Source organism: Polypterus senegalus, chromosome 4 (assembly GCF_016835505.1).
Source record: "Polypterus senegalus isolate Bchr_013 chromosome 4, ASM1683550v1, whole genome shotgun sequence".
NCBI classification, from domain to species: Eukaryota; Metazoa; Chordata; class Cladistia; order Polypteriformes; family Polypteridae; genus Polypterus; species Polypterus senegalus.
Window position 1 is genome coordinate 43,285,566 of NC_053157.1, and position 25,236 is coordinate 43,310,801.

General features: G+C 37.2%; 1 protein-coding gene across 1 annotated transcript; it reads left to right on the forward strand.

Moving 5' to 3' along the window:
* Positions 1–14,661: 14,661 nt before the first annotated feature.
* On the forward strand, positions 14,662–19,509 carry LOC120528697 (C2 calcium-dependent domain-containing protein 4C-like). Its single transcript, XM_039752852.1, has 2 exons — positions 14,662–14,715; positions 17,415–19,509. Exon 2 carries the CDS (start codon positions 17,429–17,431, stop codon positions 18,767–18,769), a length of 1,341 nt encoding a protein of 446 aa, XP_039608786.1. The 5' UTR covers positions 14,662–14,715; positions 17,415–17,428; the 3' UTR covers positions 18,770–19,509.
* The last annotated feature ends 5,727 nt before the right edge of the window (positions 19,510–25,236 follow it).

Sequence of the window (25,236 nt, forward strand, 5' to 3'; positions counted from 1 at the left end):
TTTGTTTTAAGAGCTACCTGCATTAAATTTTTGAAAAGATTTAAGTGTCAGAATAACCATTTAATACTAGAAACACATCTTTAGAACAATTATTGTTATGGAAAATCTCTGCATCTGCTATTATTCGCCTCAACCCTAGGCCTTTACTGGAAATGTCTTGCCAGTTACGTTTATTTAGTGTAAGATGCTCTTATTCATTCATTAATTGATTTTTGCTTTATGTGGTGCTGCTAATAGCATGCATCAGAACAAAGATAAATACAATAAAGTATTAAGCTGAAAACTCAGGGGAACAAAGAAATTAATGAAATCAGAACCATGAGTTCAGTGTTGGACTTTATGAAGAGCTCTATAAAGACTTGGCAATGTTGCACTAAGTTACTTTCTTATGAAAATAAAAGTTAGACCATTACGCACTCTTAATAAAAACAAACAATGCTGCATCTGTCACTTTGTTAACTTCTCAGGCAAAAGTAGTCGGCCTTTTACAGAAGTGACACAACCAGCAGTACCTCTCAGTATTATTGCAGTTTTTTTTCTTTTATTTTGGACAGCAAAAGTTTAAAGATAAAACTACAAACTGAAAGGCAAGAGTGGGTAGATCAGAACTGTGGCTTCATTCTTGTGAGGGTTTACCACTATCAGAAGTCCTTGATAAAGATGGCATCTGAATTGGCATTAATTGATAAAAGTGCAGTCATAATAATACAACAGGCAGGAATCCTTAGATACAAAAGCACAATGTGAAACACAGAAACAAAGCAAAATGAGTAAAATTTCAAAGAAAATATATTAAAAAATGCCCAAAAGGAACCAAACTCCTAACAGTAACATCTCCTTGTATACAATATACTCAAACCTGTATAATTCATTTCATTGTTACAGGGGGCAGAACCTCTCACAGCAGCCTTAAGTGTAATTCAGGACCAAGTTCTGAACAAGATGGCAGTCCATTGCAGTACCCACTGACACACACATCACATGACTTTTCTGTGATTCCATCTCTAGACCCCACTTTCATATGCACATTGCTTTTCTATGAATTGCTTAGTAATGCTAATTGTGTAGAAGACGTCATATGCTGGGTATATCAAAGGAAATCAGAAAGAGTGGAGCTTAGGGAAAAGTGCGAGGACAAGCCGAGCGAGGACAAGCTCAGTCCTGAGGTGTTTGAAAACAAAGAGTGATGCAAGAATTAAATAATTTTCCATAATACCCAAGTGAAGTGGCATTTAATTAGGGAAACAGTACCATACTGTTGTTACTATAATGAACTGTGGTAGCAAAAGTGCTCCTACCATAGCCATGATCATGAGATGTGGCAGGAGAAAACAAAAGATGGATAAAATCAGAAGTAGTAAAAATTATTCTGCAAAAGTGCAACTGGCTTAATACCCTAAGCATCTTGGCAATCTTTTGGAAAACCTTGCTAAGAAAGCCTGTCTTGGCATAAACCACAAAGAAGATACTCAGAGGCAGGAAAAATGATTCACCCTGCTCAGGTTGTTGCCAATATGACCATCAAAGCATAAGAGGTATCTACCAACCATATAATAAAACACTAAGATCTGTGTATCCAGTCCCTCACAGCAATCCGATTGGTTAGTTTGGCTTTGGTGTGATTGGTCAATCTGGCTTTGTTAAAACGATTAAAAGAGGAAGTGTGCGTGTGAGATGTGCATGCTGAGAGAGTCACCTTCAAAGATTGCAAGTATAAAAGCAGGCAAATGGTGAGAAAGGCCAATCAAAAATAATGACAAGAGCCTGAGAAGCAGGCTTAATGGGAACACGCAAGAGAAAGAGAGTGAACTGTGAAGAGAAGTTCAGACACATGCAAATACAGAGGAAAAGCACTGAAGGTACCACCTTCACAGAACCACAGACAGAATTTAAAAAAAAATATTCTGTTACCTCTTGTAAGTGCCATGGAGGAAGGCCAGGCATCCTGGCAAGGATGGAGGGTGATTTCTTGCCCCGGCTGGAGGTCATTAAGGAAGAACAGCCAGAGGGGAGGCTTAACCTGGCAGGAACACCTGACATTTTTTTTCAAACTGGGACAGAAGAATAAGGGGTGGACTGGGAGAACATGGATGGCAGAAGCAGTTCATTCCCCCACACAGCACTTGGCTCTGGGGTGAACATAGTTAGGTCACCTGCAGGGTGGCATGAGAATTGTCTGGAAAAGAAGATCTATCAGGGTTCTAGGGTGCCACCAGAGGACACTGCCAGGGAAGGACTATCTATGTTTCTGCATTCCCTGGAAGTGCTTCAGACAACCTATACTGTAACACCAGAAGCAGTCCTGGGTCCAGTTTAGAAGAAGCCTGCAGCCACACTCGAGAGGTACTGTGGCTGGTGGAAAATAAATGTATGGACATACTTTCTGCTTTACATTGAAGCAACAGTATAAATTAATTTTGAACAGCATATTTAAACTAAAAAATACAAAATCAGTCAGGGAAAATTATGTTACAAACTAATTTGTTAAAATAAACATAATAAAATGCAAAAAACAATTACTTCAAGTTGTTAGTAGGATGCACGTTTTTCTTCATGATAACTTTCCCCATTAAGGTTATCCCATATTTTCGTTACAAGAAACATTCACTAAAGAAACGTTGATCTTCCTGGATCTAGCACAACTGATGGCCAAATTCATCTCAAAGCATTTCACAAGTATGTCTCATTGTCTTACAACAGAATGGAAGAGCAGGTTCAGAAAATGACGGCTAGCGTCGCAGGTAAATTGGTTTGTCCACAGTCATATGACACAGTAAAATAAATCTTAAATCTGCAACATTACAGTTTAATCTAATTATGGTATTTAAAACAAAATTAATCTTAAATCTGCATCAATATAGTTTAATCTAATTATTTAAATCAGACTCTACTCTGTTTGGTTCCTTTAAAGTAAAACATTGCTAAGTAAGTGTCCTAAAGAAAAGACTGGAGGACATCAATTTATTCATATACAGGATAATTTTAACTTAGTCACATAAACAAGAACATACTACAATGTTCATAAAATATGTGCAAATTAATGCTCCAGTAATTACCAAAAAACATCAATATTTTAATGTTTTATACCTGTCATTGTTCTGTACCATTTAGCAGTATAAAGTACTACTGCAGCCCGAAGGTCAGAATTTGAGATTCATGAAACACTCCCAATGTGGCTTGAGTGCACTAGTATGTGTGTGCCGGCAGAGTAGCCGTACTTCACGACAGTATAGGGGTTTGCTGAACATCCTTTTGTAAACGGTGCACACAACTCAGTTTGTTTAGCTGCTTCACATTCTCACGTCCACCCGCTTTCTCACATGGTACACCCTCAATGTGTGATATTAGAATAGAGGTGAACCAACCAGCATTTAATGTGGAGTTTTTGTAAAAAAAGCATCAAAAAACATAGGAACTGAGGATCATGCAGTTAGAAATTGACAAACCAGTTTTAATAAGAGTGGTAACATTTTTAATTGCGTAAGTCATTTGTATTTACAATCTTTATTTTAAAATAGAAAGCAAGTTCTGTAAAATAAAGCTAAATTTAAAGACTAAAAACAATCAGTACGTATAAACATCAACACAGAACAAGGACAACAAAAAGATAAGAAAAACAAGTGATGACATACTCAAAGTACAATACGCTACACAAGAATGGAAGGCAAAAAACATTCTAAATGGAATCCAATAATAAAATATGATTAATATTTGGTAAGGCAAAATACAATTCACACATAAAAATGAAATTAGCTCTTCCTCCATGTCACAGACGTTTGAATTATTCTGAAGACACTTGTAAGCAGGCGGTGTGGTGTGCTGGTTAAGGCGTTGGACTTCAAAGCTGACAACTCCTACCTTCTCTTTACTGTACAGTTCTGAGCAAGTCATGTAGCCTGTCTATTTCCAAATGTAAGGAATATCTAATAACAGTTGAAATGTTTCCTGACGTATGGCACCTCGGGTGAAGGTGTCAGGCAAATATCCATCCATCCATCCATCCATTATCCAAACCGCTATATCCCAACTACAGGGTCACGGGTGTCTGCTGGAGCCAATCCCAGCAAACACAGGGCACAAGGCAGGAAACAAGCCCACTGCAGGGCAAATATCCAATAATAACAAATATGTTATCTGATTTTGTCTAACATTACACTCCAGTCCACTGATGTGTGCAGCCTTGTTGCTCCACCAACTATTACAATCTGTACCTAAGGCAAAAACATGCCCTAGACAGGCGTCCATAATCGCAAGTCAAAATGATGCACCTGACTCAAATGACAAACTTTTAAACTCACTTTACATTCCTTTTAACACTTGAGTTTCTTTGTCACTATTTCATTCACTAAAATCTATTTTGTTTTACATTTTATATGCTATTTCTTGAAATTTCTGTTTGGTTCTGCAGCTGGGTCTTTTGGTAATTTTCTGTCTTCTGATACAAGTAAAGTGATGCAGACTTTTTCACTGGCATGTGAAAGGAAGATTAATAATTTAATTTAATAGTGTAGGAACATCTGGCACTGCAAGGCCATGTAGTCTGTTAAGTTAAGAGTGGGTGACCAGGATTTTGGCTTACGTGGAATTCCTGAGATAATTGTGTCTGAACCTTCATTTTTATTCTGTTTTTGAAGGAATTTTGGGTAAATCAAAGTATTAATATGCTACCAGTACGATCTGCAAATGAGCCTTAATTTTGCTTGATTCGAACTTTCCGGTAATCTTCAGGTCATTTTAAACACCCAGTTGATAATTAATTTTATTCTGAAATTTGGGTAAAAAATTTAACAACTTTCCAAAAGGGTGCTCCGTAGTAAATGTGTGTCTTATGATATTTTGTGTTACGTCTTCATGGTTATCAATCGAGATGAGTGAAATGATTTATGGTTAAACTCAGTGTTTTCTTTTCCCAAAAAAATTAAAGATTCTTAAATAAATAGCATTTAATTTCTAGGAAAATTCATGCCATTCAAACAAAAAGAAATGTTTTTTTCCTGTCTAAAACTGTTTTTGAACATTAATTCTGCCTGTGCCTGCCAGTTATTTAGTATTTAATTCTTCTTCTTCTTTTTTGGCTGCTCCCGTTAGGGGTCTCCACAGCTTCTTCCATATCTTCCTGTCCTCTGCATCTTGTTCTGTTACACTCATCATCTGCATGTCCTCTCTCATCACATCCATGCCATTGCTTGCCAGCTCTGTCCTTAACATCTCTATTAGGGGGAAAATTCACTAGAAGTTTGCATATCCTCAACCCCACTCTTAAAAATAATGGCTCTTTAATGGTGCTTTATGGTTCTACACAGAGTTGTGTGGTTCCTCGTAGCTCCATTGCTTCACTAAGTACCATTTTGTTCTGGGATGGATTTTTTGCATATGAAGTTGTTTCTTTGTTCTCTGAAAAACTTCCTAATATGTATAAAAAAATCTAAAATCTTTAATGTAGAATGGGCTGCAGGATACTAACAGATTAAGAAAACCTGAACTTACCCTGTGTTACTGCATGCAAACAGTGAGACCCATTGGAATTTCAAAGATCTGTTATCATCGATTTGTGGTTATTCACTGTATGGAGCCTGTTATTGATTTAAATAAATAAAGGTTCTTTCTGAAACCTTCATGTGGGTGGGTCTTTTGAGAACCAAAAATGGTTCCTGTATGGCATCACTCTGAAGACCTGCCCTGGCAGCTTTATTTTTAAGAGTGTAGGGTAAGGTACTTGTCAGATAAAAGGGTGTGTGGGAATAGTTGGCAATTTTCCAACTAAGGTTCAAGTGAAGAAAGCATAATACGGTGTGCCATGGTGTATTTTGGTGTGTCTTTCTGTGGAAAATATGTGGCATATAACATATTAAAAAAAATAACATACTCCTCTGTGATAATGTGAACAAGGGGTAAACATCACAAGTAAACATAAAGCTATTTATCAACAAAATTTCGCTGTCTGCATGGAAAAAATTAAACAAGACTTGCATAGATGGTCAACCCTTCATCTCACACTAGCTGGAAGAATTAACACTGTTAAGATGAATATTCTTCCTAAGCTCCTTTTTTTATTTCAAAACATTCCAATATACATTAATAAATCATTTTTTAGGCAATTAGATTCAACAATAACCTAATTTATTTGGAATTCAAAACATCTACGCATCAAAAGAGCGACCCTACAAAGTCAAAAGGCAGAAGGTGGCATGGCTCTACCTAACTTCCAGTTTTATTACTGGGCCGCAAATATACAGGCGATAAGAACCTGGACACAAATAGAAGAACATACACAGGCTTGGACCGCAATAGAAGTAAAATCCTGGAGTACTTCTATGTATTCCTTGCTCTGTGCTCCAATAAACACACGTTATCGGCAATACACTAATAACCCAATTGTGCTCCACTCACTTAGAATCTGGAACCAATGTAGAAAGCATTTTAAGATGGAGAAGCTTCTATCTGTGGCACCTCTGCAAGAGAACCACCTCTTTCAACCTTCACAAACATATGCAGTTTTTATTTTTCTGGAAAAAATTTTGAATTAACTTGCTTAGAGATCTTTATATAGACCTATATAGTCTTTGCATCCTATGAACAATTACATTCCAAATTTAACATTCCAGCTACACATTTATTTTACTATCTTCAAATCAGGAACTTTGTTAAACATAACCTTCTAGATTTTCCTCATCTTGCACCCTCATCCATGCTGGAAAAAATATTGCTCAATCTCAAGGAATTAGACTCCATCTCTACAATATATAAAATCATTTTACAATCCCTCCCTTTCAAAGATCCAAGAGGGCACTGGGAAAAAGATCTCTTAATCAATATATCAGAAAAGGAGTGGAAAGTAGCAATGCAGAGAATTCACTCGAGCTCCATATGCGCAAAGCATACGATTATACAACTCAAAATTATATATCAAGCACATCTGTCTCGACTAAAACTCTCCGAAATTTTTCCAGGGCATGACCCAACCTGCGAATGCTGCAACCAAGTCCCAGCCTCACTGGGTCACATGTTTTGGGCCTGCACCAAATTAACATCATTCTGGACCAAAATTTTTAATTACCTTTCAGACAGCCTTGGACTCACAATCCCTCCTAATCCATTAACAGCTGTGTTTGGGGTTCTTCCAGAGGGGCTTAAAGTGGAGAAAGACAAACAAATTGTGATTGCATTCACTACACTTTTGGCACGCAGACTGATTCTGATAAACTGGAAGAACCCAAACTCTCCTCTTTTAAGTCAGTGGGAAACCGATGTGTTATATAATTTGAAATTGGAAAAAATCAAATACTCAGTTAGAGGATCCGTACAGACCTTTTTCAAAACATGGCAGGATCTAATCAGTAACATTTTAAAATAAGTTCATAAAGCACAGAGAATTTATTAATTTAGGTTTGTTTACAAGCCTTAAATTTTACGCCGTTTGGCTTGCTCTCTCTCTCAGGGGTGGGGATCGATCTGTTCTTAACTCAGTTTTTCTTTTTGTAAAAACTTGATTGCTTTGTATGGATTGCAATAAAATTAATAAAAAGAAAAAAAAAACAAGTAGTACAAAAGAAGACTATGAACAAGAAATCATGGAGCAATATTCCTTATTTTCTACCTGGAAAAAAAAAAGCTTGAACACGTCCAAAAGCTGTTTTTGCTATTGCAAAACCAATTTCAATGCCAGTTTCTCAAAACTATATGTAAACCATGAATGCTTTTGCTCATTACTAGTTACCACGAGGTGAGCCTTCCTGTTTCTCTGTGAGTCTCTGCCTCCTTCCATGGGTTGCTAATTAAATCTGTGATTTCTTATTTCTTATTACCATATACTGGCTTAATATGTCATATACTAGTGAATGAAAGCCCAATCCATGAGTTACAAAAGGTCATAAATTCTGTTTTAAGCAGTGGCACTGTGTAGTAATTCATCAAGAGAGTGAACTGAAATAAAACTATCACAAATAACTCTTATATACAAAAATTCTCTTTATCCATTAATTGCTGTGAATTTCTCTTTTCCCATACACTACATAGTCTTTGTTTCTCTTAATTGGTGTTTTATCTTTCACACTTCAATCAGCTCCTTTTGATAACCTTGGCCATTAATTTGTGAATGAGATTATGTCCATCTCAACTTTTATTAATCCAATTTTTAAAAAAATGCAAGTAAAATTTCCTGGATCTTTGCTTTGGCAAAGGTTCCCCAGGCTGACTGAAGCTCAGATGTCTATGTGAATTGAAAGGGTGGGTGACGAAGTCGGGATGAAAACACAATGCCTGGGAGGGCTGGCCTGACACATACTGTACATGGATGTATGCTATGTCTCCTTCACGATTAAAATGAAAGAACACACATTTTCATATCACTGACTTTCAACCTTACAGGATGCAGCACCCTGAAAAACAAACTATAAATTTTCAAGATATATTGGGGTGAAAAATGTACTTTTTTGTTAAATGAGACTTATAATATTTTAGTTGTGTGAATATTAGGATAATTTAGATAAGATACAGCTTTTATGTATGTGATCTCAAAGGGCGGCGTCACTGAACCCCAAATTCCAGACACTGCTGGACCTGTGTCCACAGTTCCAAGTTCAAATAAAAGTTCTTTTATTAATCACAATACATGCTTTGGGTGTACAAAGTCCAAATGCCATGATCACAAATAATAAACTCTTCCTTTTCTCCTTCCACTCTTCCAGGAAAATGTTGCCTTCTGCCTCCTGACTCAATGAAGAAGAAAAGGTGGCTTCTTTTATGCTGGACCTTTGGAAGCACTTCCAGGTCAATCAGAAGCTCCCCAAAGTAGTGACAATGCTCTCCTGCAGCTCCCGCTGGCAGCACCCAGGTACTGCAACAGGGTTGACCATTTGGACTAAAACTTCCCTCATGTCCTGTGGGAGTACAAATGGGAGCTCCACCAGGTGAATGCTGCCACCCAGTGTATCAGGGTAATATACTCCATAACCTTTGGAAGCTGACATCCTCTGACCTTCTGCTACATCCTCTCAGCTGGGAAAGATATCAACAACTTATCCGTCAGGAATGTCCTCCTATCTTTTTTCTTTCACTATGGTATCCCAGTCGACCAAGCCCATCTGAGTCGGGATGCTAGTCCATCCATTATGGTACTCCGAAGTGAATAAAATGTGTAAACAAGACTGTGTTAAGCTTATAAGGAAAAGCAAGCTGATTTTGCAAATTTAAACAGGAATTAACAAGCAAGTGTCTTTTTGGACAGGTTTGGATAAGCAAGCACATCACTGACTCATGGAATGACAATGTGTTTTTCAATAGAGAAAAAAACTATTGGGATGTATGCAAATAAACTGAAGAATATTAGGAGATATGCAAATGTAAATGCAAATGCTAAGATAATGTAATAATTAGTAGATTGTATAAGATTTAAGCTCAGAGAAACTAAATGTATGTATGCTTGTAAGAAGATATGAAATAGATGCCTGTGACTTTTTTAGAAAATATGTTACTGTATTAAGTTAAAAGTAGCTTTACTGAAAAGAAACAAGACCACTGAAAATTACCAGTTGTCCAACTTCAGCCAATGCAACTATTAGTTAATTTTTGCATGATCGTCAGCCACTGAAGAACTCTAAAAAGACAAAGTATATGAGAAAAGCATTAGAAACATCTTTGTCAGGTTAACCACCTGCAAAAGTATCCCATCTGGCCTAAGTGGAAAAGGACAGTCAATGTCTTAAAGTTTAAAGGAACACCATAGCTGGATTGATAAGATAAATGCTGCAACAGTGAAAAAGTGAAGCGACATGAAGCTTGTTGTATGGACTTTTATATAAGTCATTGATGTTGTAGGTTTTCTTCCATTTTAACATCTAGTGATTGATATGCCTGGTTTCTCTACAAATAACAATATGTTTAGATTGAAGTGAAGTGTGTTGCTTTCTCATTTAAACTGTTTTGTTGTGCCTGAGCTGTGGAAACGATGAATCATTAATTACTCCAGGTCCTAAGATTTCTAGGCAAAGCAGTCACTCTCTGACTACAGGCCAGTGACATTCAATTTCATTCCAATGAAATGTTTTGAATGCTTGGTGAAAAATATTTTAATAACGCAGACAAAGTCATTTTAAGATAACGACCAGTTTGTTTACTGTGTAAAAAGAAGTGTGGAAGATGCTTGGCTGGTTATTCTACATCAAATCTGAATGAATTTAGGACTTTCTTATAATTGTTCGCAGACAAAGTACATGATACTCCTTTCAAATACAGAGACTCCTCCAGGATGCGTCTTGTCTTTATTTCTATTTATAATGTACACAAGTGACCTGAGACCTGACAATGTTTGCTCTTTCATTATCAAGTATGCTGATGATGCCATGCTGAAAGGTACATACTGTGTATACAGAGGATATTAGCCATTATTTCAACAAAGTGGACTGTTTAGTAAATTGGTGGAAACAGAACAATATCTCTCTCTGAATGTCAAAAAGATCAAAGAAATGAAATTTTACTTGAAGAGGCAGAAAATTGCATGTTCACCCATCATTGTTCTGGGGGAAGAGGTAAAAATAGCAACTGAATATAAATATACATAGGAAATCACCTAGATAATAATCTACATTGGAATATAAATAAGAAAAACATATACTTTAAATGCAACTAGCACTTATTTCTCCATCGCAAAGTCAGTGACAACTTAAGACTACTTATAATGGACAAGGGCCTCATGTTGTCCTTTTATTGCAGGGTCTTCCATTCTATCATCACTTTCAGCTTTATTGCCTGGTTTGGTAGTTTAAAAAAACAAAATTTAAAAAGGCTGCAGCAGATTACCAAACCTGCAAGTGAAGTTAACAAAGCTGAGGTAGACCATTTGGTAAAGTGTGTTTCAGAGGGCAATGCTGAAAAAACTGGAAATCATCTCAGTTGATGACAGACACCCATTACACACAGAACTTAACTTCAGTAAACCAGGGCGGAGAGTCACTTTACAAATCCACACACAAATCACTCCAGAAATTCCTTACTTTCCAGTGCTGCCATATGAATATCAGAGAAAAGAGTTTTTCATACATACTGTATCATGTAACCGTTTTAGGTAAAATATACTATCAAACTGCTAGAAGTAGTTAGCAAGAATGTGTTTTCCAAATGATGTAAATATTTTACCATTTCTATGTAAGTTACAATCTGTCTTGTCTCTGTTTTATTTAATTTTATTTCTATCTGTTATTGGATGCAACCGAGAAGGCAAATTTCATATTTTCAGTGTATAAACTTCACTAAATAAAAACCATGAACCTTGTGTCACAACCTAACAGTTTAACTCTCAGCCACGGCTGTGAAGTCTAGCAAGAGTGAACTATCTACAATGTCACACTAAAATTCCCAAAGTGAAACACTAAACAAAACCCCTTGAAAAATGAAGAACATCCAGAAATGCTTGAAATAAAGAAGAAAAAAGCAGTTTTCATATTTGTCGAATAATTTGATTTACCAACTAGACATTAAGCCCGGTACAATAACGGGCGCTAGAACAGTAGTGCATAAACATTAGTAGGAACAGTCTATATTAAATGGCAAGGGACCTTGTATGTGGCTGTAATATGTGTCACTGTATTGTGTGCCTTTAATTTTCTCTCTCAGTAATACTGGTTTGTATTTCCGTAAAATGCCTGTAATTTTGTCAGACAGTAATACAGTGGAACCTCGGTTCACGACCATGATTTGTTCCAAAACTGAACCGAAGTAATTTCCCCCATAGGATTGTATGTAAATACAATTAATACGTTCCAGACTGTATGAACTGTATGTAAATATAGATTTTTTTAAGTTTGTAAGCACAAATATAGTTAATTATACCACTGAATGCACAGCGTAGTAGTAAACTAAATGTAAAAACAATAAATAACACTAAGAACACCTTGAACAACAGAGAAAGCTAACACTGCAAGAGTTCGCGCTATAGCCATACGACTTAATTAACAACCAAGAAAAGTAACTTTGCAACAATGCATGGGCGCATCTGTGTGTGTGTGTGTCTCTCTCGCGGGCCTGTGTGTGTGTGTGTGTCCCTCTTAAGCGCGCGCCTCTGTGTCTGTGTGTGTGTCTCTATCGCCTGTGTGTGTGTCTGTCTCACGCATGCCTTTGTGTGTGTCTGTCTCGCGCCGCGCCTGTGTGTGTGTATCTGTCTCACGCACATCTATGTGTGTGTCTGTCTCTCCCGTGCCTGTGTGTGTGTCTGTCTCCCGCGCGCACGCACCTGTGTGTGTTTCTCTATCTGCACAGGGAATGCACAGGAAGAGACTGAAAACGTGCCGTGTGGCCCCACGCATGTGCACTTCACCAGAAGACACACACACACGGACACCTGGACGCACACAGGGGTTTTATTAAAGAGGATGAAGTGTATTAGTCTCTTTCTTAAAACAAAAATGCATTAACAGGTAAGAAAACGAAATAGGGTTAGGGTTAGGTTACTGAACTTTCTAATTAGCAATTGGTATTGCCAATTCCATCAATTCATTGACTGATCAAACAATCGATCCGTTCCTCTGAAGACCCACAAGTTCCTGCACACCTGCCTTAAATAGCACTTACTGTACGCTATTCTTGGTCTAATGCATACCTCTCAATAGTACTAAGATATAAGGGTTTTATGCATAATTTAGCACCAAGTTAGAAATACAATGATAATGCACAGTGTGAGCAGAACAGCATCAGTGATTACCAGTGTGGACCAGCTGCCCAAATAAGAACATTCTCCAGCGTGCATTAATGTACACAATTCCTTCAATGAATTCTAATGACGTAAGTGAGCAATAAACACAAAGCAGCAGGAATGAAAGTATGGCTCTTCTGACTTCAAACAGCTCTTTGAAAACTCTGGTTGACATTTTGATATTTCAAAGGGCTCTCAGCAGTATGGGTGAATTGGGAGGAGTAATGGACCTGAAAGGGCAGCCTTCTGTATGCGGTGATGTCAATCATGAAATCCTTTGAATGAAAGCATTTTTTCCAAATGTAAAGATCTACATCTCTGACTAGATGTTGTTTGTGTGGAATCTGAATCCTTCCAGTCAGCAAGGCTTTTCCTCTTAAATCCTATAAGAGGTTCAGGCTAACTTAATTGGTGGTTCCAAGTTAGTTCAGGTGTGGGTGGGTGGGTGTATGGGTGGGTCCTGTGATGGAATGGCACCCTGTCCAGTGCTGTTTCCTTTCATGGTCCCCTGTAATCTTGAACAGAATTGGGCAGATTTGAGAGTGATAAATACATGCTTTAAAAAACTGTCATATTCTACAGAAGAACAAAATATCTCTGTAACTGTTTCTTGACAGCCACCCATTTACATTTAAAAAGTAGAGAGGTTATGGATAAAATATGATGAATTACAGTGGCATCACAGTGCCCCAAAATGTTTAGGACACAGATTAGTTCACAGTTGGTTTAATTCCCTTTGGGATTTTTGTGTTTTTGGTTTGACACTCACATTCCAGCTGATTGTTAAGTCAGATAGGAGCTCTGAATGTCCTGCTTTTCTGATTCTTCACCAGTGATCTCTTTGTCCAGCATGACCTTATACAGTATATCGAAGGCTGCCTAAATATCATACCTACAACAACAACTGCTACAACACATTTCATACAAAGTACATAGCTCAAAGTGCTTTACAAAAATGGCATTTACAAAGAAGCAAATCAAATTAGTGAAATGAAATCCAAAAAATAGTTAATAAAATAAATAAATACCAAATTTCATTAAATAGATAAACAATTAAGTCAGAGAACTGGCAGTCCTTAAGTACTGATTAGGGTGCTAAACGCATCTCTTAAATCTCAAATGATTATAATGATATGTCTGATGCTATTGTCAGATGGTCAAGGAGGACAGAAAATTAAAAAATCCAGTTGGTGAGATGCTGTCATTCTGAAGCCAAAAGATCAACCAGCCTTTAAAAAATATACATTTAGTAAAGTAAAAATGCAGGTATCATACAGCACACTAGAATTGTTTCCCCCCCATCTCTATTCTTCCTGCCAGCTGACCATATTATAAAAGAGTCAGTGAGTGTTTAGCTTTCTCTCAGTATACAGCCCATAATAACATTCAGTGTCATGCCAGGAACATCTTCCAAAAGAAAACACGCTGCTCTCTGCAAAGTCAGCAACACTATTGACAGAATTAGGTTGTGCCATAAGCATATACGATTTTCTAGTTCTGGTGGTTTCTTTTTAACGCGATTAAGGGACATATCTTTATGCAGATTACTATTAGGTAGCCCCTGAAAGATCTTACAATATTTGGACTTTGGGTTCCACCTTGAAGATTTTGTCCATGAAGAGGAAACTGAAGTAAACACATGGACATAAAACATACAAAAAGTGACATGAAGCCCTTGCATCATTCCATAAAGTGCAAAAATAGTAGACTCAATTCATAATCATGACATATGACAAATATTTATAAAAACCTGTATTTTCTCAATTTACAAATTGAACAACCACCCATCTAGTTGCACATCTCATCTATACATGCTGAACTCTACCCACTGACCTTTCCACCTGAAATACACATCATACACAGGAAGGCTGTGTCCATCTTCTGCTCGGCTCCTAATGGCCAAGAGCGCTGACCTTCAGATATCAGCGTAAGTATAAAAGAAACCCGATCTTTCATCTTACAGCAAAGGTCGACTGCACTCTGATCGTGTACTCATACAACCATTGGATGCTGCTCTTCGCCTTTGGAATGTAAGTGCATTTGATTTATGTGCTTCTTTAAACGTTCATATTAAAAACATATTCACTCTAAGTAAGCTCACTGTATGACTAGCCAGAAGTTACAGTGACTGAAATATGTAGCAATAGGTGTATTGTTGCTAAAATGAAGCTATATTTACAATTAAAGTGTGCCAAATTTTTATGTTATAAGCTGGACAGCTGTGAACAGCATAAAAGTACTAAGGGTGGCTTTCTATTACTTTTCAAGCTACATTGGATTTTTATGTTTATTTCTATTTTATGCTTCTGTCTAGGCAACTTCTACTAGGGATTGTCCTATAAATAAAAACTCTTTCTGAAATATTTGATGCCACTGTTGCCCTAGCTAAACTGCGCATCACAGCCTTGTCCATTCTTGACAACCTAATCATCACCTGTCTCTAAGGTAACATTCACATTACAAGCCTCGTTACTCATTTCTGATTTTTGCTCTGATCGGATCTGCCTATCTTGACGGTTCACATTCATAAGTACAAGTGACTTATTTCTAACTGTAATGTGAGCGCATCTTTCCTCTGTGATGGCACGCGTGTGCACACTGATATTTGTACACTAGTTATCTGTGTCAACAACAACAATGACAACTCGTGGTATTAAAACTGAAAAAAATGGACGCGATAGTCAGGGTTGCCAGATGTGCGATTTTTATGCCAAACTGGGCTAATTTTTGAAAGTTTTGAAAACACTGTGATGGAAAAAATGTATTTGGTGGTGTGTGAATTTTTGAGCTATTTTTAAAGGTTTTGTGCGTCTGTCCAAATGGTAAAACTTTGATGTTGAAAACTCGAAAGCAATATAGATATCAGCAAAATTCAAGGTGGAAAGACATCAACAGTAGCTAATGTATGCATCGCATTTTGCTCTGGATGACAGCAAATGGTTCACCAGCTGTACAAGATTAGGTCAAGTAGGCAAAAAAAAGCCAGTCAGCTAGATTTTGCTGTTTTAACAGCTATTGCTGGCACTGTTGTTGCACCAAGAGATGTGTGGATACGAGAAAGGAGCCCGCAATGGTGGGATTGTGACTATTGTCACAGCTGTAGCTCTCCTCCATTGTTGTTTTGCCATGCTGCCGGTGTTAGCCAATTATGGCAGTGCTCAACCCATGTGTATAGGACAAAAACGTATTAATTCCGACCTGACCAGTCTCATTCATGTTTCATGGCCACGAATTGAATACATATCCGATCTAGGACCACACATAAAAGTGACTCAATTCTGATTTGAAAAGATCGGCTTTTTGTTTCCATACAGGCCTGAAAACATCAGATTGGTGTCACATTAAACGAAAAAAAATTGGATTGGAGTTACTTCAGCCCGGGAATGTGAATATGGCCTAACTGCCTATCTCTCCCATCCCTTCATCACCTAATAGCCTAAGTGGGAAGAGCATACTGGCAAAAAAATGGCTGCTATTACATCATCCAGAAGGATGCCAGACATTGTTGGTGGTTGAAGTGGCTCCTCATTGCTTTGAGTAGTAAGAAAAACACTATATACAATGTAATTAATTATTATTACTGTTGTCTTTACACAGCTTCCACTCAACAGTTAGGTTTTTATGTGCTATGAAGGTATTTAATTAATCAATTCATATTCATTGTAATAGTTCTAAAGATGATGAACAATGAGTAGCCCATAAGAAATCTGGAGGCAAAATACTGTATATGTTTAGAATTTGGGAATGGTCACATTAACATCCAGACTTAAACTCCTTTAACATGTGATAACAAAAGCATTAGAAGTGGAATCAAGTGTGTCCACAGTGCCTCAACAGACTAATCAGTAACTACTGGAAAGATCCAGCACAGTTATTACTGGAGCAGTACCTGAGGGCAAAGGGGCATTTATCTTTTCACACGGAAACTAAACAGCTTTCTTCAAGGAAGAAATTTAAAAGTATAAAAGTCTGTGCCCCTTGTCAACTTGTGTTTTATCCAATGTTAATTTTGGTTGACCATTCACTGTGAAAAATATGCAAAAATGTATAAAATCAGACAAAGTAGGTTCCCTTCCACAGCCACACAAAGTAAAGACTGATAACTGGCTGATATATTTTAATTTCTATTAAAAGGACTATCTTTTCTCTAGCTCTAGACTGCTCTATCTATTCTTAACTTCTTAACCTACTCCATTAACCAATAACAAAAATATTTGATATGACTAGCTATATTTCTACATGAGGACAGTATATGGTTTGAACGTAACAAAACATACACAAACTGCAATACCACTACTGCATTTGAAAAGCTTGAACTTTGAAAGCTCAATTTTTAGATAAAACTCAAAATTTACAACAGTCTTTCTTTCAAAGTCCAGACAGTTATTGATTTTGACTTTAAATGCTTGAAGCTGAATAGTTGTAATTTACTCAGAAAGTAATTAGCTCCTAAGACTAACACATGCAAGTTGTCAACAAAATTTCAGTAAAATCAGTCCATTCGTTCTTGATCTAACATTCACATATATTCAAACACACAGACACACATCCTTCTAAAATGATTAAAACATGTTCTAGGGATGTCAGAGCATGTTTCTTTCCATTGAAAAACTGAAGTCGGTTTACTCTATTTCATGACGGCAGTACTTCCTCTGCTTATGAAGTATGGAAAAAGTAAAAACGTGTTTTCTTTTTGTTTAAACTATTTCACTTCTGTTTTCTTTCATAGACGTACAGTGCTGAATGAGATTACAATATTTTAACCTATTGGAAATGTGGCTCATACAAAAGATCAGAGAAACGGTCCAAAAGAATGCCTCCTATCAAAACAGCTCACACTCTCCTTGCAATGGTAGCACTTCTAAACCTCGCCTCTCACTACGACTGCACTGCAATGTCTTGACTCCAGATAAGATTCCTGAATTTTTTATACCACCAAAACACACTCAGTCCACAGAGAGCTTGGAGCAGCTCCTGGCACAACATAAGTCAGACTCCAGTCTGGTAGAAAACCATTCCAAGCATCTCGAAAAGGTTTCATTGCTTTACACACAGTCAAAAACTCAGAGTAAAGACAGTGACAATTTAGAATTTATGGAAACCAACAATCAACACATCATAGAAATTGACAGTATTGAAGACAGTGACGTTCCCAGGAACAAGATAACACTGAAGGAGTGTGAAACTTGCCCTTCATCAGGATGGCTTCCTGATGCAGCCAGCTGCTATGGATTTACAGGTTTCTTTGAAAGCCCCAACACAAGAAGAAAGGAGTCATTATTTCATATTGACTTCAGAAGTTTCAACCTGCAGAAAAGCAGGGGCAAGTTCCCTACTAAACAGCTACAGTCTTTCAGTGGATGTTTGGCGCAAGAAAGCTTAAATATTTCTAAGTTGCAAATGTCTGCGTGCATTCCTTGTCATTGCTGCACTGCTGACAAAGACAATGGGGTTCCCTGTGTGTCCTTTATGCTACCATCTTATTTCCAACTAGGATCCTCTGTGTTTGATAGCACAGATCATCAAGACCTCTCGGGTGATGCTTCTAGGTCCACCTCCCAATTGCTACAGGAGAACAGTTTATCCTCCATACATGACAGTAGCTCTTTAAGCAGCTGTCTCTGTGCACATCAGAAAACAACAGCATGTTCCCTTGTGCCACCAGCTTTTTATTCCTTTAAATTTCTTCAGTGCCAAGAGTGGCTTCAAAAAGAACATTTACTGCCACTGATAGGAAGAGGACAGATCCGCCTGTCTGCAGAATACAAGTCAGGCAGCTGCACCCTTCGTATACGGGTGGTGTCGGTGGAGGATTTGTATGACAACTTGTTTGATGAGCGGTGCATCCACTGTTGTGTTATTTTGTGCTTAATCCCAGGAAAACTACAAAGGCAGCAAAGTGCAATCATAAAAAACAGCAAAAACCCCATCTTTAATGAAGACTTCTTCTTTGATGGAGTCACAGTTGAAGATCTTAACAGCATGTCCTTAAAGCTTAAGGTCATTAATAAGGCATCTAGCTTGAAACGAGACACAGTGCTTGGCAGTAATGAACTTCCTCTCTTCCAGCTATTACCTCATTAAATGGAGAAAAGAATTGTTAGGGTTGAATTAAACAAATTAACTGGTAAAGGTGTTAAATGGTAAAACATTTTATGACATACGTACCTGAAATGACTGTATGGATAGCAAGTTTAAAAGCATCGTGAGGGAAGGTAAGAAGATCTTGTATCTTCCAATATGCATATCTTTCATCCTGAATAAAGTAAGAGACGAGAGATTTAAAGACATTACAGCTTTTCAACTGCAACAATAAAATGCTTTCACACTTTGGACTTTTTAACGTTATTGTGTTACAAAATTGAATCTGTATTTCTTTCAATTGATCAACTAGTGCCACAAAATGAAAGCAAAATGTTATAAATTCTTGTAAATTAATTATAGATTAATAAATAGCAGAAAACATTTAACTTCATAAGTATATTTCTTCACTTGGTAAGTAAAGTGTAGAGTGACAGTTGTCAAATATCACAGATACCAGATGTTTCATGCCTCTACCAGCCATGTACACATGTTCACAGCATTCTGTTCTCTGACCACCTGGTGAAGAGCACTTTTCAGCTCCAGGTATATATTGACAATTTGATAGTGGCCCACATCAAAACACTAACTTCTTTTTGAAGCTTCTCTGGTTGGATCCTGGCCACTTTGTTTAGATCTTTGCCATCCTGGAAAATTACCTACCTCCATAGACTGCACCTTGCTGGATCCGTTTTGTTTTTTACATTCACAAGTCATCTTTGAACTAATTCATAGAAGCATCCTACTGCAAGTGGCATGGTGGTGCAGTGGTAGCGCTGCTGCCTCGCAGTTAGGAGTTAGTTTGCTTCCCGGGTCCTCCCTGCATGGAGTTTGCATGTTCTCCCTGTGTCTGCGTGGGTTTCCTCCCACAGTCCAAAGACATGCTGGTTAGGTGGACTGGTGATTCTAAATTGGCCCTAGTGTGTGTTTGTGTGTGTCCTGCAGTGGGTTGGCACCCTGACCAGGATTGGTTCCTCCCTTGTGCCCTGTGTTGGCTGGGATTGGCTCCAGCAGACCCCCTGTGTTTGGATTCAGTAGGTTGGAAGATGGATGGATCCTACTGCATGATGCCATCTCCACTATGCTCCAAAATGGTGTTTTCAGGAATAGGCACATTGTCTACCACTATGGCACCTTCTCACTTGTTCTATGCAGACGAGAGACCTCATCCATTTGGCATCAGAGTTTCCCACCATAACGTAGTAAACATTTGATGTTAGCATCCTCAGTGAGTGTGTTCTGCAATGGACTAGCACCCTGCCCGAAGTCAGTTCCCACTTTTCCTTCTCTGCTGCCAAGACAGGCACAAACTCCCTCTAACCTGAATGAGCAGGTTAGAAAAAACATTGATAAATAGATAGAAGGATGGATACATTTATTAATAATAAGGTGGGACTGAGGTTGAGGCAGCAGTTAAAGCCCTGATCCATTCATGTTCTGTGTGAAATTTGTTTGTTCTTTGTGTCTACTTGTGCATTTTTCTTTTATATATGCTGGACTGGATTCAGTAAAATGTGAAAAATGTGAGTATGTTTTATACTGACTGTATTTGTTATCTTGCTATCGTAAAGTTATCTTCAAAACAGATAAAATAAAGACTAGAAACCATTACTTTTGTTCAGAGTTTGGACAGAGTGTGTGTGGGTGTACAAAAAAACCAAAAGAAATAACAGAAACTTGAGATGAGATAAAAACAAAGTCATGGAAGTTAAGACACAGTTAAAAATTAGAAGCAAACTAAAACTCTGGGCATAAGAGGACTTACAAAAATTATCTGGTATTTGAGCCACAGGCTCATTCTACACCGGGTGCTGAGATGCGCCCCTGGGTTTTTTTCTGCCTACTGCTATAAGGCAATTCAAAGCTTCCACCTGATGTACTTCAGTTTATATTTATTTATTTAATTATTGATTGATTGGCTGTATTATGTGTCATGTGAGTCTATATCTTTTTTTTATGTTTCTGCTGCTTCATTCATCTGAATTTCCCCATGGGATTAATAAATAAAATTAATCTAATCTAATCTAATGCTTAGTTAACCCAATAAATGTTCACATGGATCCAAAGCCTTATCTATAATATTGAACACCAGTTTTAATAAAACACAATGAAATGAATTCCATAGCTACTAAACCATTTTAAAAACACACACATTACACTCACACGTTATCCAGTGAGACACAGGAACGGTTGCCTTGGAGTATAATGGTCAGTTTCAAGTGTGTGGTGTAGCGATGAAGGACTGGAAGTGTGCTTACAATAGATTTACAGTTGTACATTATTCAATGAAAGGGGCAGCTCAGCTTTATTAGCAAACAAGTGGTCACAGTAAATGAACGTGAAATAACAAATGGGACATTACTGCCCTTCTGCAAGGGCAGCACAGTGGCACAGTGGGTAGCGCTACTGCCTCACATTTAGGAGACTCGGGTTCGCTTCCCGGGTTCACCCTGCGTAGAGTTTACATGTTCTCCCCGTGTCTGTGTGGGTTTCCTCCCACAGTCCAAAGACATGCAGGTTAGGTGCATTGGCGATCCTAAATTGTCCCTTGTGTGTGTGTGTGTGTGCGCGTGCCCTGCGGTGAGCTGGTGCCCTGCCCGGGGTTTGTTTCCTGCCTTGCTGGCTGGGATTGGCTCCAGCAGATCCTCGTGACCCTGTAGATAGGATATAGCGGGATGGATGGATAAATAATCGATTGTGGTAAATTACATACACCATGTTATTTTTTTCAACTGGAAGAATCCTAATATTCTACTATTCCATGATGCAGTAAGAAAAGACCTTTCTGTTTTACTTAAAATTAGAGAAAATTAATTTTACCTATGATGAACAGTTTAACAGGTCTTTAAAAACAGGCAGACATGTATCCAAATAAAGGAGCTTGCTAAACCATTGCTAAAGTATGGCATATTTCAGTACTTTAACAGATTACTTCATATTAAATATTTTCTTTTTTTATGTGGAGGACAGATTTGGTTTGAATAAGTAGTGCTGCATGTCTAACCGAGTTGTAGTTACTAACTGTAAATCTTTAAATTAAATAAAATAAGAGTAAAAGAGAAACTGAAGTGTTTACACTTATTTTACAGGTTACATACACAGATATCACTTTTAGGGGGATGCAGTCTTGTGTTATTAACCACTGGTAATCAGCCCCTCTGCATTCAAGGAAAACAACTGATGGAGCAAAGCTTGGCTTTAGTGATCTATTTTGTTGGACATTACCTTGTTCATTATATTTTGTCTGAAGTACAGTAAATGCTTCAAATTTAGACTTCCTGCTCTACATTTTCCTGTTTCTAGATGACCCATTCTTTCCAGTGCATTTAAGACATTTGTGTGACTCCAATGATGTAGTAATGTAAACAGTAGCATCTGCTATCATGATTTGGAGTTTCTAAACTGTCTAACGCCATATAACATGGAGCCTCCAAGAGGGAAAGGAAGATGAAAGACACTTTTAAAGAGTTGATCATTACTTGAAGTAATCTGCAGTTTTGAAAGTGTATCTACTGACAAAATAAACCTAAAGTGTACACCCCTATTAACAAGAATCATCAACAAAGCAAATGTAGACCAGGCAGAAAGGCATAGGTCTCTTGTAAGTGTTTTATAATATACCTCATGATAGTACATGCTGCAAAATGCACTATACTGTATGAAATAACTGATGACTGAAAGGCACCATTAAATTTAGAAAAGTAACAATTCTTTCTTTTCTTTAAAACTATAATCTAATTATAGGGATTATTAGTTTTCTCATATTACTATATAATAAAATAACATGCTACTCAACCCACATCAACCAATTCGACATTCCATAATGAATCTGCTCTATATACATAAAAACATCAGCAAAATCATGTAATGTTTTCATGTGACAGTTTCTTGAAATGTTTTAATGCAATGTTCATTTTTCTTCAAAACCGTAAATCATATCATATACATCTACATTATTATTTTAATCTTCATTAGGGGAATACAACAATGATACTCTCATATCAGTACAACCAATTTAACACACTTACATCAAACAAAATGCTTTATATACATCTGCTCTGCTAAGAACAGAGATGGTTCAGTGGCATGTTAGCAGTTGACAAATAATGCCTATGTAATGGCACACATTTAAAAATTGTAAAACTCCATAAGCATTCAATTGCCGACAAAATCATGACTGCTGATCTTGGAGGAGAAGTCATATTCTTTCCATGTATTAAGTTAGATGCTGGTGATACTTCAGCAAGTAGATTAACATTCATCTTGCATAGACAACAATTTCCATTAGTCTATAAATAAATCTCAGGGTCAGAGTTTTTACCCTCTTGGAATATACCTGTGGTCTGATAGTGAGCAAAGCGAGCTTTCAAAGTGGGGTTAGGCCATCATAGGTGACCAGGGGGCACACCCCCCTAGTACATATAATTATTATAATGAAACCATTCAGTTCCCTTATTATCTGAGTTTCATTTCTGAGGGAAGAACATGAAAAAACAAAGATGCTGAATGTAGTTATCTAAGAGTGAAATACCAATGAGGTATACTAATCCTTAACATGTGAATTGACTTAAATTAAACTTAAACATATGTACCATTAGCAACAGTAATTGTTTCTAGTTAAGCAAAATGGCCAGAATGACAACCTGCACCCCTTCCAGAACTGAGTTTGAGACTAGTTGATGGAATCTGTAACAAGACTTGACCTATGCTGGCATCAGCAAATTGGATAGATTAAATAATTCCTCTGGATCTAGGATCCACAAACTTGGTCCTGTGGAGCTGCTTGTTATGAGGAATTCCTTTGTTGAATGCAAATTTTTGTTGTTAATGAAATTTATTATTGAAATATTTAGCATGTTTGTGTTCTCATTTTGTCTCATAAAGCATTTGCGGTATTCTAGGGGCTATATGGTGCCTTGATCAAGTGAAGAGACAGCAGAGAATAGTAGAGATTAGTACAGAATGTGTATGCCCTTGGAATATGATAATTCTATGACCATGTAGTATATCAAGAATACAACTAAAATGTAGCTAGGAAAAATTCATATTAAAATAAAGGTTTTTAGCAATTGTTTAAAATGTTCCACAGTATTAGCCTGGTGAATTTCTGTTGATAAAGAATTCCAAATTTTAAATGAATAACAGCAAAAGGTCGCCTAACCACTTCTTTTAAGTTTGGCTCTTGGAATTATAAACAGACCTCCAATCAAAGATCTAAGGTTATGACTTGGAGTGTAGGGGGACAGGCATTCAAAATACAGAACACAGCAAGATTGTCTGAGGCTTTCTAAACCATTAGTAGTATTCTAAAGTCAATTCTGAATGACATGCGTAACCAATGTAACAATGCTGCAACTGGCGAGATGTGTTCACATTTTCTTTTCCTAGTAGGAATTCTGGTTGCCTCATTCCGCTCTAATTTCAACAGATCGATGTCTTTCTTAGGCAGTCCTGTTGGGAATGCATTACAGTAATCTAGTCAACAAAAACAAAACTGTCAACTCATTTTTCAGTGTCTTGTGAAGTTATAAGAGGTCTAACTTTTTCAATATTCCTCAAGTGAAAAAATACAGTCCTAGTAATCTGGTTAATATGCAATTTAAAGTTTAGGTCAGAGTCAATAATTACCTCTAAATTCTTTACCTCCACCTTGTCTTTTAAGCCTAAGAAATCAAATGTATTTTGAATGCCTTTGCTATATCTGTGTTTGCCAATCAGTAATATTTATGTTTTCTCCATATTTAGTTTGAGAAAGTTACTGCTCATCCAATCATAAATGCTGCTAAGACATTGGATCAGAGAACCAAGGGTACCAGGGTCATCAGGTGCTATAGATAAATGCAACTGTGTGTTGTCTGCACAGCTGTGCTAGTTCAACTTGTGCTTTGAGATAATCTGACCTAATGGAAGCATGTAGATTGAGAAAAGTAGCAAACCTAGAATAGATCCTTGTGGTACACCATATACAATATCATGGGTCTCCAAAGTACAATCACCACAACTAACAAACAATTTTCTACCTATTAAGTAAGTAAGATTTCAACACGATATCTTGAACAGATTGTGCTGTACACAATTTTAAAATTTCAAGATTTCCCATTGAAAAGCTTTGGCAAATATAAAAAAAATATATTTTTTATTTTAGTTATTTTTTTCTTGCCTCCACTTCACTGAGTAAGATCTCCATTTCACATTCGCTAAAATTCTTTTTTACACATGCCTTTACCATAGTCTTTTAACAAAACACTAAACAGAAGGGGCTATTTATATTGATTTGCAGATTCAAATATGCAAAATTCTAGGAGGAGTTGGATGGGGCTATAGGTGCATGCATGTGGGTTAGAATTCACATTGATTGGGATTTACGAAGGGAAACTGTGTTTTTGTGTTTTATGCATCTGAAGTGTTTTGTGCATATGCACATTTCTGTTTTTGTCCGTATGCCATGTTTTAATGTGAATTCTACACAT

Bases quoted from the DNA above. Each gene is read 5' to 3' on its own strand.
- LOC120528697 (XM_039752852.1), top strand. From the start codon at position 17,429: ATGAGATTACAATATTTTAACCTATTGGAAATGTGGCTCATACAAAAG.